Source organism: Electrophorus electricus, chromosome 13 (assembly GCF_013358815.1).
Source record: "Electrophorus electricus isolate fEleEle1 chromosome 13, fEleEle1.pri, whole genome shotgun sequence".
NCBI lineage: Eukaryota > Metazoa > Chordata > Actinopteri > Gymnotiformes > Gymnotidae > Electrophorus > Electrophorus electricus.
In genome coordinates this window covers 8,802,272-8,823,452 of record NC_049547.1, presented here as the reverse complement: position 1 = coordinate 8,823,452, position 21,181 = coordinate 8,802,272, and the positions used below count along the sequence as shown (strand labels likewise).

The following is a 21,181-nucleotide window of genomic DNA, read 5'->3' as shown; positions in this document are numbered from 1 at the left end:
GGTATTGCCCCGGCAGCTTCGCCCCAGACAGAATGCGCTTGAGGACTACTTCTAACTCGGACAACACACACTAGTCCAAATCCAGCTAAGCTTTGCGACAGGACTTCAGAATTCAGTATTTTTCTTGCTCCCTACCTCATCTCGTGAAATGATATTTAAATTCAACTAAGTTGAAATGTGCAAGGCCCGTGGCACTGTCATCCATGTTATAGTGCTGCAATGTATTTTCGTGTGTATGTGTCAGCAAAAACTGGCAGTATCGGGAAAGTAGAGAATTGTCTCATAAGATGCCTCCCAATAAGTTTGACGTGAATCACATCTGTGGTCCTATCTTGTAACCTCTTAGAAGTTGGCTGCGTTACGAAGCTGAATCACAAAACGAGTAGTTTAACTTTTATGCGGTGTATATTTATTTATCAAATAAATACATAGCTAAATATGCTACATCGCATTACGGAGTAGTTTTTAAGATTTTATGTATGACAGTTGTTAAGATTAATAATGTTTTATGTATCACTGCCACCTTGTGGCCACCTTATAAACAACCTTTTATTAATGTTAAAAATGCATCTGTACAATTATTAATCTTAAAATATATTTGGACTAAGTTGCTTTCATTGGCTGTGAGTAAACAGTCTTTGCAGCATTAATATTTCGACACAGCTGCAAATATTGGTAGATTAAATATTTTGTTTTAAATTCTACTCTTTAGCGACAGATAAACTGTTGGCCTCCAACTCCTAGTTCAAAATATTTAGAAATATTTCACCTGCTAGTCACTAACTATGGTAACTATGGTACTATGGTAAACTTGCATCCATGCGAGCGTCCGAGGGGAGCGGTCCAGTTACGCAAGTTTGGTTCAGATCGCATTTCACTTCCTGTTTCGCAGGTATAGGACCACACCTTTGAAAAAGGAGAACGTCACAGCCATTTGCCAACTTGAAACTCCTGGACAAAGTTTTTAAATTCAGATCTAAATAGTAATTTCCACTGAAAACTGGTACAGCCTTCGAATTGTGTTTACATCAAATGAAGAAGGAGGAATACATTTTTAATTCAGTTTAATTGGTAAGGTGAATTTTCGTTTACCTTAAAGGCCTAGAGGCCCTTTGTTCTCCGGTAATGGTGTATAATACTCATTATCTGTTTAAGTACTTAATTTATATGTTACAATTTATTGCCCAACATGTTGAATATTATGCTAAGCTTCACATTCACTTGATCAGTCTGCGAAACACATACTGAAAAACTGATGTCTGTGTCGGCAGATTTGCCTCAGCACACTCAGAGGAACTTTACCGGAATAGGATGACTTTCTGTCGGATGTGTGTGTTTTTTGCCACAACGTCATTGTTGCACAGTATTCTACTCGAAATCACAGAGGCCCAGGGCTCTGAAGAACAATGTCTTAAAAGGTTTAGTCAAGGGAAAGAAGATTTTGTTTTAGATACTGATGAGTCCGTGAAGGAAGGTGCCACTTTCATCGCTTCTCCGCAAGTCACGCGCAGGACAGACTGCATTGCCGCCTGCTGCAGCGCTCCGGACTGTAATTTGGCGCTGATGGAAAGGGGGACCGAGGACGGTGTGATAAAGTCTTGCTTCATTTTTAACTGTTTATACAAGCAAAAGAAAGTGTGCCAATTTGTAAGGAAAAATGGATTTGACAACTACGTTTTAAACTCTGTTTTTGGAAATTACCTGGAGAGTTACATTCCAAGTAAGTATAAAACGGGTTTTGACGTAGTTATTTTAACAAACGTGGTAGTAATTGGGATGTAGAGTTTCGACTGTAACGTTTCTCTCTATCGACCGACATACTATGAGTTGTCCTATAGGTAGTTAAAACGCTTTCATAATGCTTGTATTATATAGCTTACCAACTTTTCAGTTAAGGTTTTCAAATCAACATCTGTATAGTTGTCAGGGTTTCCCAAATGAGCGGAAAAATAGCCCACGTGACTTGTTAAAACTAAACATGTAAGTTCCCACTTGCATTGATTTCTATCCACTAAGCTACATAACCATTACTTATATAGATCACAGTTGTGGGCTAATGTGAAATATTATTACTAATCAGGTTAGAGCCTCTTCAATTTTACAAGAATGGAAGGAATATGTTCCTGTTAGTCATGTTATGCAAGCTTCTCCTTACTCACCTGAAGAAATTCTAATGAATCCTGCCTGCCTAAATGTCTCAAACATATGCTGATGTGATTTACTGTAGATCATATATTTTTCCCCCCTTTTTAATTTTTATACTAACTACTTCTGTGTTAAATATGATGTTATCCCATTATGACATTGTTTCCTGTTTTCCTGTTACATGCAACAGTGGAAGACCACCCTCCTGTTGCAATAGCAGGGCAGGACAGGGTGGTTCAACCTCATGACAGTGTGGTCCTTAATGGCATTGAGAGCAAGGATGACCATAAAAATTTAACGTACCAATGGCAGATGGTGTCTGGAAACCCCTCAGCCATCATTGAGGTGGGAGCTTCTCCTGACATAACCTGCTTTTAAGACTAAAATGTAAGAAGCACTCTAAAACCATGCTTGAATATTAGATTTCTCTTTAATTATTCATGGATTCTGGTAGGTTGCATCAGTTGCTGAACCAACATGCTACATTTTGTAAACAATTACATAAACAATTATTACAATATTATGTAAGATGGCCCCGAGGTTATGCCTGTCCTACATCCCACAAATTTAGAACCAAGTCGTAACCTAGGTCATGCTCCTTTGAAAATTGGTCCCCTCAGAGGACCAGATTTCAAAGCTCATTGTTTTCAACTCCTTGTATTCTCAGAAAACAACATTTGAAGATGAAGTGAGGGTGTCTAACCTGTCTGCCGGGGTGTACAAGTTCAACCTGACTGTAACTGACAGCATTGGACAATCTGACTCGACAGTGGTCACAGTTTTGGTCCTTACACCTGAACAGTCACATCGTGAGTATTTGCTTTAATATAAATGTGTTTGGGGTTGATCTCATGCTATGCTAATGATCCTGAGGAGTGATTTCCATTTATAGATGCGTGCAATTGCACCATGGATTAGCAGCAGAGAATATTTGCTGAAGTTGATCTTTATCAGTTTTTTTTGTTTGTTTGTTTTTAAAGAAATGGTTTGAGAAGTCAGTGAGGCATGTGAATGGTAAACTTATTTTCTAAGCTTTAGTATTCATTTTTTATGTGTACTGTTTTCATACTGATCTTCAAATATGGCTGGATCATTGTCTGGTTATTTAAAAGAAGAATTAAGCAAAGAATGTAATTAATTTTAATGTGCAGCAAAGTTACACAGATATTTAAGTGATTTGTATGGAACTAAAACTAGTTTTTCTAAACTGGTTTACAGGTTTTTCATTAATTTGGCTTGTTGGTCTTGGCTTTGGGAAGTTTTAAGTTCTATGACAAATGAATAGTCAGGTTTTTCTATTGTAGTTTATATCAGAATATGTACAGTTGTGTTTACAAGTGTTTTTAAAATGTATAATTATAAACGTCAAACTGTTGTGATTTATTTTACATTTAATTTATTTAAGCTGTTGAGTAAAACATTTGAGTTTTAGATATTGTGCCAAACTATAATTGAGATGAATATCACTTTTGTTTATTGTTCCATTAATAATTGGTCATTTGCAATTATTTTTTTAAATAAATCGTTTAAAATGTTTTGTTTATCTTAAACTAAGTGACCGTGTTCTCACATCTTGCATGTATCATCCATATGGTGATTGTGCATATTTTGTTGCCTATACACTAATGGCTTGCGGTTAGGAATAAGATTTAAACCCTTCTATTTGTTGTGGGGATAAATCATGCTGTTAGTCGTCAAGGAGACAACTTATGTATTTTGGTGTTATTGTGATCATGTTCCTATTATTTTTATCTTTGGTGTGATAGTTGCTTTACCTTTATCCTGGGGCCACTGATGTTACATTGGAAAGTTTCACTTTTATGCCCATGATGAGAGGTTTAAGATGATGTCATTAACTGTTCTGCCTCTACATCTGTCTCGAGTTCTGAGTTTACAAAAACATAGTATTCCGGAGTTCCACAAAAGTAGGAATTGCCTTAGCTGGTTTCTGGGGTTTTAAAAAAAAAAAAAAAAAAAAAAAAAAAAAAAAAAACTGGTGCAGCTGGTTTATGGCTGGGATGAACAAACCAAGAGAAGGAACCAAAAGCAGACACTTGTTTCTCATTAGTGAGACTTCATAGTCCTGTCTTCACACACAATTGCTTACTACCTTTTTCTTAGGCGAGAACATTTTTGATTGTTTGGATCATTGTGGTTTGGATAGCTAGTGTCACTGGTTTGACAGTGTTGTACCTGTACCTATGTATTGGTTATCCTTGTTTTTCTACTACTTTTCTATTGCTGTAATATAAATAACACTATTTCTCATTTTTAAATAAAATTTTAGTTAGCAGAATTTTCTAGTTAACTGTGTCCATCAGACATTTACCTTTTTAAAATGTTTGACATAAAAACATTAAAACATTATGTCCATTAACCAATATGTCACCATAATTCCTGACAATTTAGTGTAAACATATGTATCACTACACTGTGTTGTCCTAAATTATAAATTAACCACTGGTGCTTGAAGTGCCGTAAAGGCTACATTAGGATATTTGGCTAGCTAGCTACAGCATTTTGTCAGGCATGCATCACTGATATAATAGTTTTATTGTTATTTGTTTGCATACTGCATTTAGACACTAATAAGAACATATTGACATAAAGGTTCTAGATCAACATCCATCTTCTCTGTCCTCATTAAACAAATGCCCTTCGCCCATATTCGCTTAAATAGGAAGGGTTTTAGGGCAAGGTAACCCTAGCTAGCTTATTATTCACCTGATATTTTTCCATTGCTTCATGCTCAGTGGAATGTTAAACATGTGAACTGAAACCCGTCTGAATCATTGTAAAGGAGTCAACGCAAACTTGCAGGGCATTCAGGTGTTCCTTTCATTTGGCATGTTGAGGCAGCACCATTTTTATTTTGTTTTTCTCGCCTGCCACATGCTCTAGTTTGCAGTCAAAGTGGGTCATGTGCAGAAACGTATCACTAGTCACATAGCATTGAGTGCTGGGCTGTAAATAATTCCAGGTAAAGTATAGGATTTCCAAGCATTCTGTGCTTGTGTCTCAAAATTATATGGATGTATTAGCCTAACTGTTGATCAAACTGAATTAGCAATATATTTACTTTTTGAAAGCCTGGAATCATGGAATTGCATGCACTGTCTGTAGCTAAAACCAAGGTGTTGACAAAAATAGACTAAAAACCTTTTTGAACTACTGTGAATGCTGAATAAAATACTTGCTTGACATTTTCCTCTAAAGAAGAATCCATAGTTTCACTTGAATTTCAGGCTCAATGTTCAATTGGTGATTTTTTTGGGGGGGGGGGCATCTTTCCTCACTGTCGTCCCTAACTGTTAAGAATGCTTCATAGGTTTACAACACCCACTTCATCTAAATGAAGGCCCTTTCTCAAAGCCCAAGGATGGTTTACAATCAACACATCCAGTGACACACCAGTGACTGGAATGCGTCTCCTGTCATGATTAGTTTAGTTATGTTTGTTGTGAAATCCAGTCTGTCACTACCACAGTATATGATTTGAAATGATGGGGTGTCAGACTGATTGCTGTATAATTGATTCTGGCCTTTGAAACCAGCAGTTTCCTTTTTGAAACTTGTGGTTAGAAATGCTTCTCTATTTATGACCTGCTAATGTTTCCGTGTATAAAATCTTTGATATGAAACTTTGAATTAGGATTGTTGAATTAGTGACTCGCCTGTATGAAACTTGTTGCCTGAATGTATTAAAATAAAGTACTGATAGTTTAGTAATTGAGTTGGACGTTTAATAATAATTAGGTTGGATGTAATTGACTCCCCCCCCCCCCCCTTATTTCTCACATTCCTTCAATGTAATGTGTATTAATTATGTCCTTTTTTGTATAGCCTATCTGAAGCATGATGGGTGGCATTTTTTCCCATTGCTCTATTGATTGGCTTCCAACCGTCAACATTATCTATCTTTCAATAGATAAAAGTTGAAAAGTTTTCATATTATTGGTCGCTGCCAGTTGTTGGTCAGTATATTGGTGAATATTATGTGAAATTACTGAAGCATTATCATCAGGAATTGAGAGTCTTGAGATCATGCAATGAGGCACACATAGCCTAATTACAAAAACCTTGAAGCACTTGTTAGGTTGGCTGTTTTTAGTTTCAAAGTCCACATTTCATTTTCTCTTTTCCCAGACCACTGTCTGGTGCCTAAAAAGGTGGGGCCATGCCGTGCTTCCTACCCCCGCTGGCACTACAATGCGGCATCAGAAAAGTGCGAGAAGTTCATCTATGGGGGCTGCAAAGAAAACCGCAATAACTATTTGTCTGCTGAAGAGTGCATGAAAGCCTGCAACAAGGTGTCAGGTAGTGCATACTCATTTCCTGACTCATGAGGCTATGAAGGTCAGACTAATCCAATATGTGGTGATGCTGAAGATCTGAACACTAGAAAATGTCAAGTGATTTTTGAATTTGATCTTTATATAGTTTGTTGAATGAGATCCTAAAAGAACTAGGATCGCATGCTGTGAATGGAATGGAATGTATGTATGAGTATTTCCTTGCGAATGCCATTGTAATAGCAAAAATACTAAGGTTCTTGTCCATCCCGTGCTAGGTACGGGAAGCAGTAGTTCTGTTGATATGCCACTGCTGATGCTGCCAGATTTTATGAACTGCTCTCCCTTCTGTTGCAGTTTCACAGATATCTTCAACAGGAAGACATGGCCCCATTGTTGTGGACCGTAAGTCTCTAATGCCATTATATCAGTGGTTACCAGCCTTTCTCTTGGAAATCTGTTTTCTCTCCAAAAGATCTAGAGTAGCTGCAGTCAGTGTTCTAGGTTAGGGACGGAACTCAACTCTGAAGGAAAGTTGATATTTATGCTTATTGAATTCCATGGCACTCAAAGGTAGATATCTTCACACACCATAACTCTTATAACCTTTTTTATTTGGTTACATCAGTGCCGTAAAGCCATTGTGGTCTGCATTCTGGGAGTTCAGAATAGCTGAATATCTGTTTTGGCTAGGGAAATTTTTAAGTATGAAATACTTTGGGCCCAATAAGATGAGCATTGTATTAATAGATTAGTTATTTATTAATGTTTGCTTCCCAGGATATCATACCTTTTGAGCCACTGAAAGTCTCTAACACTCTCTGTCTCTCAGCTGAGCTGTGTGGTCAAACATGTGGACCGGACCAGTTCACATGTACCAATGGTTGCTGCATAGACAAAGAGCTTGAATGTGATCAAATTAAGCAATGCAGTGATGGCTCTGACGAGGAGCAGTGCGACAAATGTAGGTGCCAATATTCAAATCATGTAGCCTAAAACACAGAAAAATGCATTTGATGTTCTGACATGTTTGGACTTCGAATATTATCACCGAGATGATAAAGTGAGATGGTGTATTTTCAGCCTTATGAATCTGTTCTTTTTTTATGCATATTTCTTTGGCTTTAAAATTTTAGCAATGAGCTTCACCCAAATGAAATATGCGGAAGGTGGAAGGCAAGCAGTTGCTTCTGTCTTCAGCTCATTTTGACAACCGCTTTCACTTCCTTTTTAGTGGGCACAAATTTTCGCATCTTGCTTAACATACCTGTGGACAAAGAGAGAGGTTTGTGTGTTCTGCCACGATTATGAGGATCACTACCATCTGTAGATGTGTGCTGCAGACAATTTAGTATTTTTACCCTCTGGCCCTCTTCCTCCACCACTCCTCATACCGAATCTCTGTCCGTTTGCAGCCCATTGCACACAGCCACCCCTCACAGGCCCCTGCAGGGCGAGCTTCACACTTTGGTACTACAACCCATATGACAAAAAGTGCAACCGCTTCAACTACGGGGGCTGCAGCGGCAACGACAACCGATTCGAAGCTGAGGAGGTCTGCATGAAGGTCTGCGAGGATGTGACCGGTGAGTTTTTGGCACCAGGGAGCCTTGCCTTTTAACTCAACTGTTCTGCAAACAGTACTGCGCATGGAGGTCACAGTAGCCTAGAACAGGATGGATGTTTTTTGAGAGGCATGTAAAAGAACCTCCACCTGTGAGGATCACTTAGGATGGATCTCATTGTGGCTAATGTTTGAAACTGTGACTTGCAGAGATGGATGTCTTCCTTTCAAGGGCAAACTTTGAGAAACAGGAAGACAGCAAACATTCAGGTAACTGCACTCTCTGCACATATTTAATTGTCTGGATGATTCGAATTTTTTTTTTAGACATGATGTTGAAGAGAATTTCTTTTGCATGGTATTACTGGTACTCCTGTAAATCAGGTAGAGCAAGGTGCTAGCAACACCATGGTCATGGGTTTGATTCCTAGGGAGTACACATGCTGTCTACTGATAATTGTGTATGAGGTAGCTCTGCCAAATGCTATAAATATGTGTAGCTACTTTGCACTCTGTCATTTACACTGCCATTCATGCAGGACATTTCCCTGGATGAAAATAGTCACCTGGATGAAAATAGTCACATACTTTATTTACATCCAGAGGAAAGAGATTGACAGAGTGCAAAGTAGCTACATATATTTATAGCATTTGGCAGAGCTCTCCCAGCATGCTATGCTATGCTATATGTCCTGCAGGATCTCATAGACCATTATACTGAACTGCAGGGGTTCTAGTTCACATATTTAAAGTCAGGGGAAAAACAGGTAAAATGCAGGCAAACATTACCACCCACTGTATTTAACCATGAGCAGTAAATGAGTTCAGTCATAAGGACATTTTCAAAGTTGGGCAATTTGAACATTTCGAATGGTCTCAGATCATTGAGTCATGGTTTCTTTTGCATATGTGAAAAACTGAGACCCCCCTGAACAGACCCCAAAGTGGATCAAACTCGGAACACCTTCCAAGGTGGTCTTAGTCCGATTCCTTTGTGATTTGTATTGTAGTCGGCCTAGTTTGCCCATTGTGAAACCAAAACAACTTTCTTTGTTACTTGGCGATCCTTAATGCTTTCCATACACGGTGACAATTTTCATGGATACCAACTTGAGAAAAATGGCTGCATGTGGCATTGTATGGTTATGAAGCAAAACTTTTTCTCCACTTGAACTGTTTTGGTATTTCGTGTCAGTTATGTTTTTCGCCCTCGTTTCTCATCCGCTTCATGAAAATGTAGCATACCCAGATAACCGCCATTTATGAAAAATGGCCATCTTATACTACCCATAATTCAATGGTACACATATGTGGTCTCCGTTTTCAAGGAACTGTTGCATGAACAAAAACTGGTCTGAGATCTCATTGATAAAGTGGACCAGCAAGAGAACTGAGTATGTCCTCTTTAAAAATGTACATACACTGGGAACATAAAAATAACTGAGGTCAGTTGCATCTGGTTCCCTCTGGTTCACTTTAACAGAACTGAGTTTTTCATTTATCAAAAACTATATGTGAAAAAACCTTACAATTTACAAACATTTTGTTCTTTATCATATTTCTACATAAAATAGTGTTAATAAAATTTTATTGAATGTTACATTGCTGACGTAACTGCATTTGAAATTCTAGCATTTGGCAATCTAGGAATCATGCTTTATGAAGGTGTACCTTATGAAAATTCAGTAAATTATCACATTTATTTTCATTTCTCCCCCTCCCCCCCCCACAAAAGGTACCCCTCCCTCAAGTACTGTATATGAACTGGACATGTATCTCTGCAAGTCTCAACATCTCTTAAATGCACAAATGGAATTAGAAATATCAGTAACAGCCTCTCCTGTCCTGTTTCTCTCTCCTATTCCTTCTCTTTCCCCTCATTCAGCATCCATTGGCATAGCTGTGGCACTGGGCTTAGCCATCCTGGTCATCCTGGCTGTGATTGGTTACTGCATCTTAAAGGAGAGGCAGCGGCAACACCAGCCGAGGCACCAGCGCATCACAGCCAATGGCTCGCATCTGCTTCCTGTGGAGGATACAGAAAAACTGGTCTATAACAGCACCACCAAACCCATTTGATTCCCACTCCCATTCATCCCTCCTTCCACACTGCTTGGACCTCACTTTTCTACACAGTTTAATGTTCTGCCTACTGTCATACCACTGACTCAACTCATTGCTTATTTACTGAGCTGTTAAAGAAATGAATCAGATGTGTTGGAGTAAAGGGGAGCCATGCAAATCAGTGGGTCACCAGAACTAAGAGTGGAACCCCCAACTAACCACCCAAAAGCCAACTTTTGGAATGTTATCAGATGGTGTGAAATTTTTTTTAGAATTAATTTTTTGTTTGACTGGTCATTTGGCAGAAGTAAGGCAGACTGACTTTTGTATCTCATCATAACCCCCTTTTTTAAGCTTGATGGTCATGCTCTGTATATTAACACTGGATGTGTATAGTGTTTTTACTATATAGTTTTACTATACTGCTCTGCCAAGTTGCTATTGAGTGATCTGTACTCAGGGTTAAAACTGATTATTTATTTAGTCAGTTCTGATTTGACATGGGATGTGGGGCTGTTTTGTCAGGTGCTTGTTTTTTGTGAACTTAACACAAAGTGAATCAATGGAAAGTTTTCTATATGATTTGGCTTTGCCTGAAAATCTGTTCCTTAGTTCTGGTCACTGCCTGGCCTTGAGGTAGCCTAACATGTTGCATTGTTTTAGAATTTCTATGTTTTGTTTTTGTCAGTTTTTCATGGTAGACTTGTATATACCACAGTTTGTGTAGTTATAATTTAAAGAGAGGAACATTACAAACAAAAAATACTTGGATAACAGCGGATAGTGTTGTGCATTTAGTTAAAAGAAAACCATGTGAAATAATTTCTACTGTTCTTGTTTGTACATAAGATATGTGTTTCTGTTTTTAAAGCTTCAATAAAATATAGGGTGTATTTTGTGTGGGTAGGTGTGCCCCTTTTATATAAATTAGTTAAAAGAATCTTTTCATCCAGAGAGAAATTGTTCTCTCGTGGAGGCGTCGACAGAGGGAGACGTTTCCCTCTTTTTCCGGAAAAGTACTAAGGGTGGAAAGAGTGAGCTTGTAAGTGCAAGGTTCGTGGTTGTGCATCCAAATTGAGCTAGATTGAAAATAGTCAGGTGCAAATATAATTGGGGCGGGGGCTTTTGTTTGTTTGTTTTTTGAGACTCGAAAGTACAGCGGCGGCGGAAAAACATACTTTAACTTATTTCTGTACTGTTTGTATTGGTATTTTTTTTTTAAATAATGTATATAGATGCAAGTTATACAGGCTGCTTTTCAGTCTATAAAAAAGGGAGAACAGAGTAGACCAGCAGAGAGGGAGAAGAGTTCATGTCATCGGTTACTAGTTTACAGCGACTTCCCGACTGACCGTTTCAAAGTTGAAGGCGAGCGGGTAAAGAACTAAAGTTAAAAGCTGACGGGAAGATGCGAGAGTGAAAATATTTCAATGGACATCTATTTTATAATGCCGCTCATTATCTTTCGTAATGATATAAAGATAAAAAACTAACATGGTCGCAAAGTTGTACAAGGAAAAGTAAAATTAACAGATTAAAAGAAGATTAAAAACTAATCGCAAACACTGGCAATCTATGACCCGTTTCCTCAAACATTTGTGATTACCCATTATATATGTTGTTTCGGTTTACGATTATTTCGATGGAACTGGCAAGCCTGACTGAATCCATATTAGTTTTTCAACGCGAAAACTTACTCTGTTCATACTTTAAAAGCTCCGCTTTGAAGATATCTTTGAGTACAGACTTTATATCTTAGAGAAACGCTATCATTTTTATACACGTTATAAGGACCAAATCAGAGACATGTCTGATAAAGGCAACAAATGTATTAAATCATCCGTTTTCATTCTTTAGCATTACAAAATCTTAAATGATTTTCATTGCCAAGGTGTCGATTATCAAGAAAGCTTGATGGCGTTGTGTGACCAGAGAAGGATCATAGTTCTCCAAGGAATGCTTACGAGAGAGTGTCGAGTGCAGTTTTAAACACGCCCTTTACCATGAGCAGGCGGAGTTCACGCGAAGGTTTAGGAATTACAGTGTGTGCGCTGCATGTGGAATGGGGCACTTAAATCCGTGCGGAATTGTATGAACCAAGGACCTAAAACAAGTGATATCAAATGTTTTCGAAGTACGAATACAGAGAGAAATACTAGTTATTGTGGAGAACGAGAACAGCAGTTGGTAAGATGAATTTATTTCAAGAACCGTTGCACAGGCTACACCTCATGCGTGACATTTTTGATGACTAACTTGGAACATTACAGCATTTATTGTAACCAGTTTTTAACAGGCATATTATTATTGCACCTAAACGATTCTTTGCTCCAGCGTCTCTTTTTGTTAAGCGTAGTGTTTGCTTTTTTCAGAGTATTCCTAGAATGAGAAGTTGAAGAACTTCTGCATTTTCCATTTTAAATTAGGAATTCCCCTTTACCCCTTACAAGCTCTGAAACGAAAATTATAACCTATCGAGCTAACTTGGCAGATTTGTAACGGTGGCTTTTGTTGACTGTGCTGAGGTAACCTAAAGCAGACACACCATCCAGAAATACATGCTGCACTCGTCTCTTCCAGATGACCAGATAAACTTGGAAGATGGACGCTGGCCTAAAACTGACTTGTTGAGTGACGTGAGCATTTTTCACCCTTGTGCGCATAAGGTTAAAAAAGTAAGCTTTGCGGCCTCCTATTGACGAGTTCGCCGTAATTTGTTGATTGCTCGTGTTTTAAGACGTTTAACAGATGTTAAGTTCTCACTTTTGCCATTTCACACTCTTTTATCATAAAATACTTTATGTCCACGTATAGTGAAGTTTGCAGGCCAGAAATTGCAGAACTGATAAACAGTGTTTACTTTACGAAGGAAAACATTTCTCTGCCGTTGAACTTTGGTCAGGTCTGGACCTACATTTGCACATCAATTAACTATTAATGTGTGCAGTATGAATTTTCTGAATATGAGTATTCCAGAATTTAACCAGTGCCACATCTCTTTAACTTGATGCATCCCAAACATACAATTCTAATTTGTCAGTGAGATTGGAGTAATGTCTACATGAATGTAAACAAGCTTCTTACATTCTTAAGGTCTATCTGCTATGAAGTTGGTGATATTCTTCTTACACATACCTTAGTCTTATATGGTGACACTGGCTGCTTTTTTTTAATTTTTATTTACACTCAGATTAATACAGCCTCCTCCCTGTTTTCTGATACATGATCACAAAGTGGTAAAAGCTGTCACCTGATATCATTTTCTAGAGCAACAAGTGACATTGACTTTAATGTGAACATTGTGAAATGGTTGAAAATTTCACTAGTTCTTCACAAGTGCAGCACAAGTTAGGGGTCATGCTTTATAGTGCAGTGCAACAAATGGATTTATTTAGATCTATTTTTTAATATGGCAGATTTTGCTTTAATTCTTGTGTGTGTGTGTGTGCGCGCGTCCCCATCTAGTTTAACAAGAGAGGATGCACAAGTTTACTAGGCATGGTATAATTGGACCTCATATTTTTTAAAGGCTCAAGCTTACTTGGCTGCTTAACATTCTCCTGTAGTTCAGTTCTGCATGTCAGAGTGTTAGGGTTATGGTTTCTTTACGACTGCCAGAGCTAGATGCAAAAGTAAAAAATGTTGCAAAGCTATCAGTGTTGATAGCAGATCTTGCCATTATACTAAAAGTGGAACTTGGGTAACCCACGAGTTTGTAGCACTGAGAAAAATAACAAAGGATGTGACAGTGCCAAAAAGCTTTGTTGCTCATATCTATGACAACACAATGCCCCATTTGAAACAATGCTACTTGGTACCTTTTGTGAAAATTCAAGTTCAGTGTTCTCACCTTTCTGTAATGTGAGCAAGGTCCTTATGTTAACATTTTTAATATAGTGATTTCCTTGCAACTCATGTCACCACTTGGTCAGCTTTACTAATACACATTGGTTTGCAAATTTATACCAAATTAAAAAGACTCCAGAAAGAACCTGAAATTCCTCTGGCATTTTGGAGGGATATTGGTCAGTCATTACTTGCATACATGGAGTGCCTTATGTTTATCTAAGAAATACTCTAATAGCCTGCCTTAACTACCCTGCAGTGGGCTAATGAGTCTGGAATGGATTTGAATTGTGCTGTGGGTTCTTGCTTTGACTCAGGAAATTATTAACCAATTAGAGAATGGAGGCCAGGATGTACATGCTTCATGTAGATACTGCACTACTGTTTATCTTTAGAACACTGTGGATGTTCAGAGATGAAGATGTTTTATTAACACATGTCTACAGATCACTCAGTTATGATTAGTAATCTCATTGTCGTTTAAAAAATGCATTTTGATGCTTCTGGAAAGTGCAACCAAAATTCCTTCTTGTTCTGTTATTCCATGGCATGGAAATATGAGTTCAAAGGCACTGTCAGGAAAATACAGATTTTGTCACTATTTTTCAGTTTGAGTTTGCACACTCCATTCATGAAGGAGCAATTAGGTAGCATAATTAGGCTGTTTGCTTTGTGTGGTTCCAAAAACTGCATAAACCCTAGTATGGTTCGGGGAGGTTACAAACCAGGGCTGTGGAGGCTGCAGCAGGTGTGTAAGAGAGGTGCGTTGTTTTACACACGCACACATCCCCTTTCACCTAACGGTTGAACCACTGAGCTGTTACTGGAAAAACGTGGGAAAGTGGGTAACCTTCATACATTGTTCGGGGGGTTGGGCATGTACAAGGTCAGCCAAGGCAAACGTGCACCATGCTGCTGAAATAATAAGGCCTCTGTCTTGGGCACAGCACCTCTGCACCCTTCTCTGAGCTGCCCGGTTTGCTGCTTCTGCATGTCTGTGAAAGACATCAGGCTTCACCACATTGGCAGTAGGCCTTTCCTGGCTGATTGGGTCTCATGGAGTACTCTGCCAATCCTGGGGGGCAACTAGGGCAGATGTGGCTTTGAGATGTGTCATGTGTAACTTTGCTGGAGTCTGGTAGGACAAATTTTAGTATAGCTTGTGCATTGAGTTTCTTGGTCTCTGTCACAATTGCTTTAAGAAATCATTGTAATTCACTTTCTTACAGAGAGATTACATTTAGAGCATTTTAAAAGCATCATGTTTCTCTTAACTCTAATGGACCCTCTTTGAGCATATTAAATATTAAATGTCATTTTTGTGTGTGTGTGTGTGTGTGTGTGTGTGTGTGTGTGTGTGTGTGCGTGCGTGCGTGTGTGTAGACTGGGACATTAATTTCACTGATTGAACAGGTGGAAGAATCTGGAACTTCACTCAGGATCTGGAGTTAAGGGTTCCCATGCGAACAGTCAACATTTCAGTTTGTCACATACTTTGAGAACTTAATCAAAATAATCATATTTTGTTTATTTATGCCACATTTACTTTAAAGAATATAGGCTATATTTACATTCCCTGTCTGAAACTCTCATTTGTTTTTTGTGCAGCTGTGAAAGATTAATTTTTTTTGCTGCCATCATGACGTTCCTTCTTGACTCACAACAAAATATTGCAACATATTCATCATATTGAGTAAGTCTTGTTCCTTTCTCAATATGCCTGAACATGATCATAACAAAAGGTTGCACCATAAATCTGGTTTGGAACATTGGCTATCATGAGAGCACTCTAAATATCATTCAGTCCCAAATGGCACTCAGATAAAGGAAAATACTTAATTTTCTTCTCATAATTGGGGATGCCAGTGGGACACCATATTTTCAGGTGATCTGTATTGATCCAGAGGGACAGGTCACACAATTAAAGAGAAACTTCCATTTAGTTCTGCTTGCATAACCTGGGCTCAATTAGTCAGGACATGATCAGGGCCAGCATCCTTGTTCTCGTGGTCTCTCTGAGCACTGTTACTCTGTGGAAACTGAGAGCTCTCAGAAGGGAGCTATGGTTCTGTGTCATGAACCATGGGGTGTTGAGGATGCTGATTGTTTCATAGGTCAAATTTTGGTTACTGCATTTTATCAGCTGTGGGAACAAATGCTCTCAAGTTGTCTTGATATCTGTGCTAGTGTATATGGGGTTCTCTTAACCGTGCCTCCTCATGGCAGCAATAACAGTAATAAACATGGGAGAAGGTTGAGGTTTTTGGCAGAAACACAAATGGTGATTAGAGTTCCTATCTGGAAGCTCTCATACTAGTCTAGTAGATAAGCTGCAAGTTTTTTTGGTTTTCTCAAATAAATATTTCACTAAATCTGTTCATCATTATGGGCAATTGCTATATATCTAAATAGTATTACATATAAACAGTAATATCAAAAACTATTCATTAAAAGGTCCAATATAGAAATAAAATTGATTGCTTTTACTAATACTGACTCTTACTAACTGACACTACTAGTCAAAACACCACAGATCACTTGCACATTAATTGTTTCAAACTGTTTCACTGGAAATTACATTTTTAAGAGAATATCTATATAGGTCTGCAAAGGACCATATTCTGCTACCATCATTCCTGTGGCAAACACATTGTGTTGGCTACTCCAAGTTAACCAGGTGCACAGTGTGACTGCTCATTACACAGCACTTCTACAATTGTTAGCACAGCTGAAAACTTGTACTGATTGAAGAAGCAATAAAATTGTTCTTTAAAACATTCTTTAGGCTAGAGTAACTGTAGCGCCAGCATTTGTGGGTTCGATTATAGTCTGGAAAGAGCTAGGGGGGAAAAAAAAACATGAAATTCATGAGACTGTTTGTTATAGGTCTAGGCTCATATTGGGTCATATTGGGTTTAAACCTGAACAGAAAAGTATTTAAATGAGTAAGAGTGGGGGGAAGCAGAAAGGCTTGGTTAACCTGGGGAAGACACGCCGAGGAGGAATAAACCACACCCATGCATGGATGTTCAAGTTCAGCAATTATTTTCATTTGCTTTCACTCAAGCCACCAGACAGCTGCAGAAAGTCTTGTTGGTAGTGTGAACCCATTTCACTGATGGTTCCTGGGAAGCCTGGGCAGTGCCACAAAAAGGGATGGGGGGGGATTAAAGCAAAAAAGAAACCCATCTACCTCCCACCTCACACTCTAATGAGAAAAGGAAGAAAAAATGAACAGAAAGGAAATACAAAGTCAGGCACTTGCCCACTTACCTAGTGTGACTGACAGATCGTGCTTTGTGTAATGCAGTGTATGGGCACGTCCCATAGCACAGTACAATGCTCAAAGCATTTCACATATTGTAATATGGAAACAGTTAAACCTCTGCCAGGGTGTGTGTGTGTGTGGCTGTGTCACATTCGCAGAGTCACAGTTGCCTTTATCCTCCAAGTTCTGCATCTGTCCATGTGTCCCCAAATTCCCATTGGTCCACTGAAGTAATGCTCGAACCAATGGATCTTCTGCAACTCTAGAAATCGGTTACAGGAGAGAGAGAATAAAGAAATGCACCAAAGGATAAATCCATTTACCATAACACTATTCATGTTCTGTGAAATGTAAGACTGTTCCATGAAAGATACATTTCAATCTAAAAATACGATTATTTCATACTGATTTGTGCTGGTGTGCTTCCTGATGTAATATCTCCTGAATAGCAATAACATACCACACAGATCTTCCATTTCCTTTACCTTTTTACAAAAAGAATCTCATATTCTTATTTACATATATTGTAATGAGCCCCCCAACCCTTTGTGGCAGTGGTAGAGAGCTCATTCCATAAATATTCTTTGAAGGAATTTATTACATTCTGCACTATTTTAAACCAGTAGAACAACTCTGATCTGTTGAGTAAGTTTAGCAATATGCAGCATTGCTAGTCATGTCTAACGTCCATTAGGGACAGGCAGATGGACCAGTGATCTGAACATGTCTCCCTCAGGTGGTACAGGGCAGCTTCTTGAGTCATGCAAGGTAACTGAAAAAAACTTTTATGGCAGTGGGCTCGGCTGGACTGGTTGCTGGCTCACAGCAGCAATCAGTGATTATCCTGAGGAACAATGCAAACCTTTAATCCCTGAAGAATGTCAGCTGCTGTGATCTTTGATTTTGTTGCACTAACACATTCCCATTCAAAAGGCAGAGGCTCACTAGAGTTGCCAGGAGAGGAGTACTTGGGGCCTTTGGGTACTTAGTCTCCTGGGTTAATTTAATTTAATTCAAGAATAGAGAGCTAATTCGCAGTTACAATGATGTATTATTAATGTGGGAAATCCAGTGGTTTGGCTCTAACCCATGCTCATTATTAAAGGTTCTTACTGCATGGCCATGACCATAGTAAAAGAAGAAAGCCATGCAGTTTATGCTCCAGATATCTCAAGGTTTTTGCTCTTTTCCTGCTATTAATTATCAACCCTTCTCGTACTTAACTCCTTTAGATATTTGGTGTTTTGTTGCAGAGTTGTGTGTGTCAAAGAAGTCTGATATATTAAGATATAAACATTAGTTGTTGTGAATAGTATGACATTGATTTCATTTGGATCATAGCTCTGGTCGTAGTCTTTATTCTTATCCAAATCTGTTTGATTTGAGAATTAAGAATAAAGTCAATTTATTTAAATTATTCTTTATTATACACTGCCTGGCCAAAAAAAGGGTCACACACTAATATTTCGTTGGACCACCTTTTAGCTTTGATTCTGGCACGCATTCGCTGTGGCATCGTTTCCACAAGCTTCTGCAGTGTCACAGCATTTATTTCTGTCCAGAGTTGCATTAATTTTTCCCCAAGATCTTGTATTGATGATGGGAGATGTGGACCACTGTGCAAAGTCTTTTCCAGCATATCCCAAAGATTCTCAATGGGGTTCAGGTCTGGACTCTGTGGTGGCCAATCCATGTGTGAAAATGATGTCTCATACTCCCTGAACCACTCTTTCACAATTTGAATCCTGGTATTGTCATCTTGGAATATTCCCTTGCCATCAGGAAAAAAAAAAAAAATCCATTGATGGAATAACCTGGTCGTTCAGTATATTCAGGTAGTCAGCTGACCTCATTCTTTAGGCACATAATGTTGCTGAACCTAGACCTGACCAACTGCAGCAACCCCAGATCATAGCACTGCCCCCACAGGCTTGTACGGTAGGCACTAGGCATGATGGGTGCATCACTTCAGCCACCTCTCTTCTTACCCTGATGTACCCATCACTCTGGAACAGGGTAAATGTGGACTCATCAGACCACATGATTGCTCCATTGCTCCAGAGTCCAATCTTTATGCTCCCTAGCAAATTGAAGCCGTTTTTGCTGGTTAGCCTCACTGACAAGTGGTTTTCTACACAGCTGTTTAGTCCGAATCCCTTGAGTTCCCTTTGCATTGTGGAAATGCTCTTACTTTCACTATTAAACATATCCCTGAGTTCTACTGTTGTTTTTCTACGATTTGATTTCACCACATGTTTAAGTGATCGCTGATCACGATCATTCAAGATTTTTTTCTGACCACATTCCTTCCTTGAAGATGATGTTTCCCCACTGTCCTTCCACTTTTTAATAATGCGTTGGACATTTTAGTAGTTTCAGCAATCTCCTTAGATGTTTTCTCTGCTTGATGCATGGCAATAATTTGACCCCCTGAAACAGATTAACATCTTTTGCACAACCACAGGATGTCTTTCAACATGGTTGTTTAACAAATGTGAAGCTACTCACTGCATCAGTTAGGGCTAAATAACTTGTTGCCAGCTGAAACATAATAACCCATGCAGTAATTATCCGATGGAAGGCTCTTACCTATTTGCATATATTGATTCATTTCAATTTTCAATTAATATTCAATTAATATTTTATTTATTTATTTTATATTGTCAGATTTGTATCGATGGCCAGTTATTTATGCGGATGTACAGCTCTGTACATCTGTATATCTATCCTCAGGACAGATGCTATTAGAATGGGTGCAGTGTTGTAGCAAAGCTTTGGGCTTAGATTTTGGCTTAGGCATTTGTGGTCCAAACATCCACCCTTAAAAATCTTTATTCAGTTTGGGTTTAGTGAGGTTCACAGTTACAGTCCAGTCATCCACAGGCACTAGGGCATCCTGTGCCTACAGACCCACAGCGAGGTGGCGAGTGGCTGGCACAAGCTAGCACGGAACACTGATTTACTGTGTGCACTGGAATGGCAAGAATTTCCCTCTTCAAGGCCGATAACACTCCATAGCAGTTTTTCTTCAGCACACGGGGCAAAGCAGGGGGCAGATGGAATGCCTGGGTCTTGGGTCACTGCATGGGTCTTGAACTACAGTCAGTAAAGGAGGAAAAGGGCTTGTTGAAATATTTGGAGCCGCATTAAAGGTCTTAGTAGGAAGAAGATGTTGACTTATTGTAAACTGGTGGTTTGTGTTGAGGGTTTTTGAGGCCTTCTGTTGCTGGAAAGTATTTAATTATTGTAAAAGTATTATGACTTACTAGAACACATCCTGCTGCCTGCTGCATTTTTAATTGGATTAGAGAAACCCCATTTTTCTCTGTGAGTATATTTGTCAGATTTATGATTTTAATTTTAACTAGTTGGTTCCCATGAGTAGACCTCATCAGGGAACATTTCTAGTGGTAAGGATGCAATCAGAAAATTAGTGATAGACAAAAAATGTATTAGAAATCAAATTTATTATATCACTCACCCTATGTGGATCATGGTAAACCCGCTTCCATAGTGGATGAGTAATAATTGTATTACTAAAAGCTGATCAGCATTAAATGATGATGATGATGATGATGATGATGATTTTTTCAATTTCAGATGTTTTTAAAAAAAACTTTACAAATGCATGTGCACTTTTGACTAAACCTTGCATTTACGTTTTGTGCAATTATATCAATATTACTTCAGTTTTGGAAGTGTTTCAGTCAGATTCAGATTGTGAAAAGAAGCTTATCTTGAAGCATAGTCATTTTCAGGAGTTGGGCTGTGATCAGTTTTTCACAAGTAAAGGTTTTCGATTCTTCTGTGCCCTGTCCTTGTTGCCTTTGCAGCCTGTAAGCTGGAGTGACATGCCAGAGGAGTCCCACCACACTCGTCATCAGGGCCCAATGGGTGAAGGTAAGAAAAGTTTACTCTCAAAAACTAATCATGCACTGACTTTGACTTAATAATTATTCAGTAAACATTTCATGAGAGAGAGAGATATCCAGGGCATGAAAA

General features: G+C 38.6%; 2 protein-coding genes across 11 annotated transcripts in view; both read left to right on the top strand.

Annotated features, from left to right (window-relative positions):
- Positions 1–892: 892 nt before the first annotated feature.
- On the top strand, positions 893–10,951 carry spint1a (serine peptidase inhibitor, Kunitz type 1 a). The gene is made up of 11 exons (XM_027000188.2): positions 893–1,071; positions 1,272–1,720; positions 2,336–2,490; positions 2,813–2,954; positions 6,292–6,462; positions 6,795–6,842; positions 7,270–7,401; positions 7,672–7,722; positions 7,853–8,023; positions 8,212–8,271; positions 9,887–10,951. Exons 2-11 carry the CDS (start codon positions 1,312–1,314, stop codon positions 10,078–10,080), a joined length of 1,533 nt encoding a protein of 510 aa, XP_026855989.1. The 5' UTR covers positions 893–1,071; positions 1,272–1,311; the 3' UTR covers positions 10,081–10,951.
- A 451-nt stretch (positions 10,952–11,402) lies between these two features.
- Positions 11,403–21,181, top strand: part of LOC113571348 (pleckstrin homology domain-containing family G member 3) — a 37,095-nt gene continuing 27,316 nt past the window's right edge. For 2 of the 10 annotated variants that reach the window (XM_035532810.1, XM_035532814.1), the window contains exons 1-4: positions 12,163–12,252; positions 12,646–12,740; positions 15,295–15,604; positions 21,013–21,079. In XM_035532810.1, the coding sequence (XP_035388703.1) occupies positions 21,031–21,079 (49 nt within the window). In that variant the 5' untranslated portion in view covers positions 12,163–12,252; positions 12,646–12,740; positions 15,295–15,604; positions 21,013–21,030. Of the gene's footprint in view, positions 11,442–12,090; positions 12,253–12,645; positions 12,741–15,294; positions 15,605–20,254; positions 20,507–21,012; positions 21,080–21,181 lie in introns of those variants that run through there. The other 8 variants (XM_027000223.2, XM_027000222.2, XM_035532811.1 and 5 more) reach the window with 7 other exon arrangements.